This window comes from Erpetoichthys calabaricus, unplaced genomic scaffold (genome assembly GCF_900747795.2).
Source record: "Erpetoichthys calabaricus unplaced genomic scaffold, fErpCal1.3, whole genome shotgun sequence".
Taxonomy (NCBI): domain Eukaryota; kingdom Metazoa; phylum Chordata; class Cladistia; order Polypteriformes; family Polypteridae; genus Erpetoichthys; species Erpetoichthys calabaricus.
Window position 1 is genome coordinate 3,206 of NW_026261603.1, and position 9,937 is coordinate 13,142.

A 9,937-nucleotide genomic window follows, 5' to 3' on the forward strand; every position below is an offset into this window, starting at 1 on the left:
TCCAGTTCCCAGGAGAACACGGTATTGTTGCTTATTCCGTATGTAGATTTATTTATTCCTTCCTAACAGCAATCCTGCAATCTGTGCTCTTTTCGGTTTATATTTCCATACCACCCCGTTACTCGTCCCGTTAGCCTGTCCGCTCACATCCCCGGATTCCAGCTCAGGTGACTTCGTGTCCGATTCGGTTCAGCAGAATACTACATCAATACGTCCAGCCGAGTCTAGGATATGGGTGAGGCCAGTATCCTTTCGTCAGACCTTTCGTATGCGTCAAACTGCTTGGGTCAAGTCTCCATCACCTTAAGCAACCCGTTGAGATATGAGTATGACTAGACGGTCAACAGGAAACTCGCCCTCCCGTTATTTAGAAAATAAAAAATGTTCGGAAATCCCCCGGTGCTTACCCCAGCCTGGAAGTGTGCAAGCTCTGTCTGGAAATCCGTTCAGTCACCGTGGATGTAGCAAAGAGGAGACCAGGGACTCCTCACGCAAGAACTGTTTCAGGACAGGGCAGTCCTAACTTTTGCCGGAGCTGCATGCTCTGCTGCCGGAGTACTCAAGTTGACGGCAGTCCGCTGGTAAGACGGATCACTGAAATGGTCTCGCTGGAGGAGTCGACCGGCCGTCTCTTGCCCCACGTCCGGGCGCCAAAAACTGTGGACACTTTTGTGACTGAAGACAGAGAAGAAAATTAAAATTAGTCAAAACCTTTTATTAATACATAACAGACAAGGGTAAAATGACAGAGAAACACAGTCCTAGGACACAGCGCTTCATCTGCCTCGAGCGCAGATGTCCTTGCTCTTTTATACCTTTCTAATCTCCTGATCGTTGACCACGTAAGCAATAAAAATAGCGTCCTGACTCATTGTATTTTTCCAATTTTGTAAAGTCATTACCCTAAAGGTATATTTTCTTGTCACACACATCATCAAAAGAAAACTTCCAGAAAGTATACATGCTTTTTGTCACGTACGCAAAACACAAACAAGTTTCATCATTCTTGTCCTATTTTCTGTACACACATACATTTTGTTCAAATACATCTTTTTATGTTTTTACACATGCTTGGGTCACAGAGTGGCACAGATACACAGGAGATTTTAGAGACAAACGTTATTCAGACACTTCAAAGAAACATAAGTCTCTTCCAGGAGAGAATCGAGCTCCGTGTGTAGTCAGAGTGGACAGTTCTCCCTCTCAATTAGAAGAATAGCAAATCTTCCTGTTCATAGGGGTGCGCCTCAGGAGCGGGACCACCACAGGAGCAGAGGATGTCTGGGAGAGAAGAGAGACAAGGCAGTGATACAAAAGGACAGGTGCTGTACAGGCTTTTAAATGTTTAAAGCGCCGCACGAAACAAACCTGCGGGTGGGCGAGCGAAGTGAGCAGGGGGCGGAGCTCCCGAATTTTATTAAAAATAATAATTCATCACCTAAACAAAACACCTGAGTTAAGTAACATATAAAAATATCATTTCTGAGTTTAAGAATTCCTTTAAGTTGCCTTCTTCCTGAATTCAACAGAATCGTTTGTGTATTTTGGTATCTTACTTGACTCCAGAAAATGACAACGGCAGACAACGTCCTCTCATGTCTGACTCAGGATATCAAATGGCCTTGTAGATCCTATAATTACTGACATGAGGTGTTTAAGTCCTCCTGGCCTTTCACCAGTTTCTTTACTTTACACTCCAGTTTCTTTTTATTATTTTTGGTGTTGTGTGAACTTCACATTTCCCAGTTTGTCGATGTGATGTCTTCTAAACGTCAAGAATTAACTCACACACCAGAGTGCCGTCAAACTGTCTTCTGTATTTGACACACTCTTCAAACCCAAACTCAATCTTACATCAATTAAATTAAACCTTTCTTGTCATCTTTATTGTCATTCCTGTTTGTTAAATCAAATCTAAGTTGTGTCATAAAATATCAAACAAACGTGTTGTGAAAATATCAGGAGTCAAAAAGAGAAGAAGAAATCACAAAGTGAACGTGAATTCTGATCTGACCACACATGTCCTCTTGTGTTTCCAAACAGAAACAGCTGAGGGCGACACTGAGTGACATCAAGAGGAGACTTGAGGAGAGAGAGAAGACACTGAAGGAGACGAGGAGGGCGATGGAGGAGATGAAGGTGAGTAGAATAGGAAGACAACACTTCATATCAAGGAGAGGAGAAATAAATGAGAACTTGAAGAGCAGCAGAGCTTCACTGGTGATGATGAGTAGGGACACGAGAAGGGAGAGTTAGAGAAGACGTTGTGTGGTGTCCTTCATGGCCTTTTACTGTTGACAGAATCCCAGGTGTTACTCAGTGGAGACTCACACATCATTCAACAAATGAATTTCAAAGTCAAAATAAAACAATTTAAAAAAACAGAAAGTTTAAACAGAAATTTAAACAAACAAAAAAAAATTAAAAAGTAAAAAACTACCCAACAGGATTCACACTGCAACCCAGAAAAACAGAGAAGAGCCGAGAGCTGGGCCAATATTCCTGATAATTTAAATAAATAATTGATGATGAGATGCTGTCTGACTCCTCAGGACTGGTCAGGATTTCGTTTGAAAAGGAAATGGGTGGGAGGTGTGGAAAATTGGGTAGGTTTCTTGCGTAGATTTTTGTTGTCTGTAGGCTCTTTAAACTTTGCTAATAATAGTGTAGCTAACTTAGTTGAAAACGTTTTTATAAAATTCCACTGGTTGCCATCAGGGCCTGTTGTTTTCCCACTTTGGAGTGAGTTTACAGCATCCAAAAGTTCTGAGAGTTTCAGAGGTTTGTCCAGTTCCTCTTCACTAAGAGTGTCCAGCTGTTGTGTTTGTATTATACCAAAGAACTCCTCAGATTGTGTCTCGTCTTCTTTAAAATGAGTAGAATATAAAGACTTATAGTACTTGCTAAATGTGTGACTTACATTTTTAGGCTTCATTACTTTATCTCCAGTTGCTCTGGTAATTTCTGTTTTTGTGTTGCAAACTTCTTGCTTGTGGATTGCTGAGCTAAGATCTTATTAGCCTTCTCTCCATGTTCACCATAATGATGTTGTGATTTAAAGATGAGTTGTTCAGGTTCTTTTGTTATCAAGAGGTTACATTCTGATTTGAGAGCCTGTCTTGTCCTATACAATACCTCATTTAGAGAAATGGGATATTCTTGATTTGTTCTGGAGATTGTAATGGTCTTCTCTTCCTCATTCTTGTATTTCTCAGTTTAATTAGATTCCACAACTTAAGGATTTCCCCTGTCTGACTGAGTGCAGCCTTTACATAATGTAAACCTCCAAATGTTTTACTTCAGCTTTAATATTTTATCACAAAGACAGTAAGGTTGTCCAGTGGTGGCATCTGCTGAATCTCAGATCCACTGTCCTCCATTCACTTTCAATGTGGAGTTTACCCCTTCTTCCAGTATCTCAGTGGGTTTCTTCCAGTTATTCCAGATTTTCCACCACATCCTCACATTTCAGTTTGGTTATTTGGCAGAAACCCCCAATTGGCTTACATTGTGATCACTAGTGTAGCTCTGACCCTGTAATGAGCTTGTATAGTGTTCAAGGTACCACACTCTCTAATGCCCAGACTCCTCACACACAGTTCTGTGTACAGAAAGACCAAACTTATCCAACCTAATTTATAAAACACAGACTCACCTTAAAAGACTAACACCATCGAGTGTACTAAAGTACTAAACACAGCCGGTCCAGACCAGTGGGGTGTGTCTTTAGGTTAAAGAAAATAGGCGGGGCACAATGTGTCACTCAACACTGTGTAGTCCAATCTAGACACAGAGGTGACAGCTGAAGAAGTAGAAGTGAAGGAGAGCCGACCTCACAGACCGACCTTCACTTCAGTTTATGTTTCTATGCTTGTCTGCGTTTGTTTTTTCCTCCTAGAATTCCTGTTTATTACTGATGCATGAAATCCCCTCCCTACATCCATGATGACCGTGACATTTCTCAGCTAGGATTCCTTCCACTAGATGTTGTTCATAGTCTTGTTTCATGTCTTTTTTGTTTATTTATTTATTTATGTAAATGTTGATTTTGTTGACTATGTGCTTTATTCTTTGTATTTGATTTTGTCTTTAAGCTGCACTTGTTATGTTCCATGTGGTTTGTGTGTGGCTCACCAACCTGCCAGTCATCGCCAATCACCTTACCTTTCTGCTCTATAAATCCCGTGAATGTGCTCTGCAAGTTTGTCAAGTTCTTGTGTTCTTTTAGCTGTGCCTTATGCTTTTGTGATTTTCTGGATTTTTCAACCTGTTTTTTCTTTTAAAACAGCTGTCTTTGGATTCTGTTCGGAAACGTTGTTTGTTTTGAATTACCTTACTTGGCTCAATAGAGTGTCTGAGTATGTGGAATACAACTTAATGAAGAATAAATCTTTAATTATATAAAGGTTCTATGTTGGCCATTGTGAATCTATCTATCTATCTATCTATCTATCTATCTATCTATCTATCTATCTATCTATCTATCTATCTATCTATCTATCTATCTATCTATCTATCTATCTATCTATCTATCTATCTATCTATCTATCTATCTATCTATCTATCTATCTATCTATCTATCTATCTATCTATCTATCTATCTATCTATCTATCTATCTATCTATCTATCTATCTATGTCCTCAGTCTTATGTGTGGCATAGGCTGAACTTCTGATCACTATGTCACAACTTCTCCTCAACTTTTTAAATTGTTCTGCTGTACTGGTGGTCTGATCCAACCTCTTATAATTATATAAATATCTTATAACCGCCTGCCAGGAGCCTATCCAACCAACTAGGGTGGTTTTTCCACATGTGCACCAAAAGGCAAAACACCTTATGAGACTCTCCGTATCTGGAATAAAGCTTCATTTAAATTCCCTTATAATAAATCTCATATTATCATTTCTTCCTAATTCTAGTGGCTGGTTAGGTGGTGACCTTTTAGTTCTTCTCATCCTTGCCTTCTGTCACAGAGTTATGTGAGTCACTGTCCTGATGTGAAAAGTTCTGAAAACAGCAGAACACTTCCAGCTTTGGGGTTGGTCATCCTGGACAGCAGGCACCTTTTACCTCACATTTACTTCCCACATAGAACACCCCACCAGATGTCATCATATAAGTATTAGTCATAGTTACAATAGCAAATTCTTTAATAATAATGCAAAGTTAATAAAAGAAGTAGAAATACATCAAACATGGAAATAAAGACTCACAACTCTTCTTTATTCCTGCTGTGTGTTGTCCTACTCCACTCCTAACCTAAGGCTGAGCAGGAGATGTCCTTTCAAAAGGCAGACTTTTAAACAAACTCGCAGGTCAAATGGAGTCCACACAAGACACTAGAGGTGTCCCCACAGCTCCTGCTAATCGCTCTCAAGATCCTTCACAAGGAAGCCTTTCATGACTGCGTTTCTCATAAAGTCCTGTAGTTTCCTTAATTGCAACATCAGCAGAGTGATGATGTTACGCGGCATAATGGAGGAAACATATTGACTGGGAGTCTGTCTGTAACTGACCTTCCTTCTGCAAATAAAGTACCACCAGTCACTCCAGCAAATTCAAACTGTCCTTCATAACATCAAAATAAGAACAAATATGCCTCATGATTGGTTATTCTTATCAGGTGACTCAATTCTAAATCTTTATCAGATGTCTGTGGTAAGAGAGGTGGAAGAAAATGAGAAGAGCTTCACTGCTCTGATGCGGTGCATTGAGGAAGCCCACAGGAAACTGACTGAGAGGATCAGAGAACAAGAAAAGAGAGAAATGGAGAAGGCTGAAGAAGTCATGGAGCAACTGGAGAAGGAGATCAAGGAGCTGAAGAGGAGAGAAGCTGAGCTGAAGGAGCTTTCAGAGACCAAGGACCATCTGCACTTCCTGCAGGTGAGAGCGACACTTCACAGGGAGTCTGATCAGACTGGGGTGTGTGGGACCTGAGAACATTTAGAGAGAAATTGAAAAGATCTGAGGAGTTTGTACAACATGACAAGAACAGGACATTATTTTCATATTTCCTTAACATTTCCAATATTCTTTTTACAAATATCTCAAAGTTGTTTACTTCATGTATATGACAGACAGATGAATCTACAGCTGTCTGTGTGAAAAAGTGAATTTTTTATGAAGTGTAAAAGTTGACATCTATAAAGGATGGTTCCAACTCTTCTGCCAGGCCACCTTCTGATGTCTCCATCTTTAAACTGATGAGATTCAAATCCTTCATCATTTCCTCACAGCTCAGACCCCACAGTCCAGTCTTGTCTCTCATCTCCCATCCTTCTCGTGTGTTTTTGTCTTACACTCCACACAATAGTACTTATGTTGACTGTGTTTCACAGAAGTTAGTGAGATTCTCTTCTTGATTGACACTCCACACAAGGTGATTGCTAAATAACTCAGCTTGCCGAAGCTTTGTATCTTTTATATGGTTGATGATGATGATGATGATGATGATGATGATGATGATGATGATGATGAAGAAGACACTATGGCTCCCAGGATTGCCTCACAAGTCACAGTTCTGAGCTGCAGACCTTCAATTGTATAATCATATTAAAGAGCTTTATCCCTACATGTTTTAGTCTTTACATTTAATTTAATTTAATTAAGTTTGTCTCATTACCATAAAAAGCCCAACACCTTGTTTTGTGTGCCAAGTCATTTCTGGACCCACCTGCCCCCTCAGTCCCTTTATCTTGACTCGCCTCTAATGGAGTCCTGTATGAAAAGCTCATTGATAGTTAAGGTTGATAATCTCTGATGCTCCACTACACTCCACCAAATATTCTCTCATAAATAAGCAACAAGTCAATGACAGGCGTTCTCACCATCTAAACCCACGCTGACTGCCCACCACACTGATCCTTAATTCAGAAGAGCCCGCTCTTATCAGCATTATTTACTTTTTAATTTCTACCTTCTGTAATCTTGTCCCCTCTTCTCTATTGATACAGACTTTCTCCTCTCGCTGTGTCCTTCCTGCTAATGGAGACTTGCTGAGCTTCACTGTCACCGCTGATTTCTCATCTGAGGACCTGAGAAAGGAGCTGTCAGGTCTGACAAAGAGTCTGGAGAAGATCAGCCAGGGGGTCATCATGACAAGGACTCCATCAGGTACAGTGTCTGGTGATATTGTGTTTGTTATTGAAGTCCATTAGGAGGACAAGAGTGACAATAAGAAGACACTGATGAAGGCCTGCTCTTTAACATTTATCTGCCATCCTTTGCTGTTTATTATTTTTTACTATATAGTGCCTTTCACAGTCATTAGCTGAGTGATAACAAACTTTCTAAATAATCAGTTGTGTTTAATCAGATGTTTTGGAATTTTAACTTGAAATGTTATACTCCTTATACTTATTCCACGTATTCTCTTAAAAAGTCCTTTTTCCACTTAACTTTGAGATTCTTTTTATTTCCTTTGCTTTGCTCACCTTAAGATTAATGAACAGAAATGTGTTTTAAATGGCTAAGACGGCTCAGAGCACAAATGAATTGTTTATTTGAGAACAGAGAAGACGTTAATGGAATCAAATTTATCTCAGCTTCAGTGCTTTATAATATCAGAACATCTCAATCTGCTCCTGCTGTCTTCACTGTCCATTACATTCTGCTGGATGGAGTCCACATTAAAAGTTCACGTTCATCCATTTTCAGCTCTGCTCCCTCTGGACTCTCGTGTTTTATATTCCTTCTGTTGTCTGCTCAGAAGTCGTGTCTCCCACCGACATTTAAAAGGATTTTACAGACCAAAAGTATTTTAATTGATTTGTTTCAGTGGTGAAGATAAGCAAATTGGAGGACTGCGTCAGAACTATGACTACTTGAGGACCACCTGAACATTTCAGTGAGTGCAGCCTCAGAGTAAAACACACTTTATAAATTATTAATTACGTACGTTTACACATAAAGACAGCGATTTGTTTAAACACAAACTAAGGTCAAGTAGCCAAGAGCACAGGGTCCATCCTGGCCGTCCACCACATTAGACATATACTGTATGTGTGTATTGTGAAAATAAGCAGAGAGAGTGGGCACAAAGAGTTGGGGTACCACCCTGAAATACCCCATTTAATGATGAAGATGAAATAAAAAGCACAAAGACGGAGCACAATGATGATGTCTGCTGCAATCAAAGGCTGTCAAGTTAAAGTCACTTGTGAGTCGGAGCTCCGTCTTCATCAGTCACAGATCTGTAATGAACACCCACTTCTGGTGACATTTTATAGTGGTGTCACTGAAGAGGCGGAGCTTAATTAGCGGGCTGTGGAAGTGACGTCATTCTTCTTGTGGCCTGTGATCTCAATGAAGTGATGACATTAGCAGGAGCAGCACCCTCTCGACTCAGGGTGGGATTTCTTAACTAGATGGAGCTCTGAAGATGTCTCGAAACTGTACCTGCTTGTCAATATGTATAAAATACAGTATATTTATGACATTGTATGTCAAGACAATTACCAATCCATGGAGTTCAACAGACCCTCTGTAGACCTTTGTGATCAAATTTTGGTGAGGAGTACAGAAGCACAAAGAGATAAAGCCATTTGTAAAGCTCTGAGTGGTCCCAGCAGCACAGTGGACTCAAGAATTGGGTAATGAAAGAAATGTGGAGCCACCAGGACACTTTCTAGAGATGGTCTGTCTGATTAATTGGGAAGGAAGGGCCTTGGCCAGGGAGGTGACCAAAAACCTAATGGTCACTACAATAAAAATTCCGACATCCTCTGCTGAGATGAGAGAAACTGTAGCAAGGACGGCCATCTCAGCAGCGCTGCACAACTCAAACGTTTTTGGTAGACTGGCCAGGCAGAAGGTACTCTCGAGTAAAAGACAAATGACAGCCTGAGAGCATCAAGGGAAAGATTCAAAGATCTGATGAGACAAACATTGAACTCTTTAGACAGAAGACCGAGCAGGATATCTGGAGAGGACCAGGCACTGCTCACCACCTGCCTAATGCCATCTCTACAGTGAAGATGGTGGTGACAGCATCAGGCTATGGGGACAGAGTGACAGGTCAGAATTGAGGGGAGGAGAAGTGCAGTCAAATACAGAGAGGACCTTAAAGAAAACCTTTGACCTCAGTCTGGGCGATAGATCAACGACCTGAAGACTACAGCCAAGACAACTCTGGAGTGGCTTTGTGACAAATCTGAGTGTCCTTGTGTGACCAGACTGAGACCCCACAGAACAGGAGAGACCTGAAGATGACAGTTCACAGACGCTTACCTTGAAATCTAATGGAGTTTGAGAGGATCTGCCAGGAAGAATGGGATCAACTGGCCAAATCCAGGAGTACAAAACTTGAAGAGACACTGAGTCATGAAGACCACCAAAGGGGCTTCTACAAAGACCTGAATTAAGTGTCTGAATACTTTTATGAAGGAGACGTTTCAGTTTTGATTTGTAATAAATGTGCAGACCTTTCTGAAGACCTGCGCTCACTTTGTCATTATGGTTACTGAGTGTAGACTGATGAGCACAAAGGCACATTAATCCATTTAAAATGAAATCAACAACACGGTAAAGTGTGCAGAAAGTGAGGGGATCTCAATACTCTCTGACTCCCTGTATATTTATTATTAATATCAATATTCAAATCGACATTTGGCATAATTTGCCAGCCCTTGTATATTTTATAAATGTTTTATTTGAACTCCTCTGCATTTGTAATACATGTTCTCTTTTCTTTTTATTTTCAGCTCATGAAGCTCCAGTTTTCACCCTCCAGCCTCCTGAACCTCAGAGCAGAGACGACTTTTTAAAATGTGAGTTTGTGCTTTGACTGAATGGATCATCAAAATAAAAATCATTAAAGTTTTAATAGAGCAGGACAGGCTTAGGATATGAAAGTCTGAGTGTTGTGTGACTGAGGGGCTGAGAGTGATGGGGGTCCTGTGACTGGTGCATTATGGGATAGAGAGACTTAGACAGG

General features: G+C 40.5%; 1 protein-coding gene across 1 annotated transcript; it reads left to right on the forward strand.

The window, feature by feature from the left end:
- Window positions 1–2,003: 2,003 nt before the first annotated feature.
- Window positions 2,004–9,937, forward strand: LOC114643412 (uncharacterized protein PF3D7_1120000-like). Its single transcript, XM_051922010.1, has 4 exons — window positions 2,004–2,139; window positions 5,653–5,886; window positions 6,957–7,116; window positions 9,705–9,937. The coding sequence occupies exons 1-4, from the start codon at window positions 2,020–2,022 to the stop codon at window positions 9,785–9,787; spliced, it is 597 nt and encodes a 198-aa protein (XP_051777970.1). The 5' UTR covers window positions 2,004–2,019; the 3' UTR covers window positions 9,788–9,937.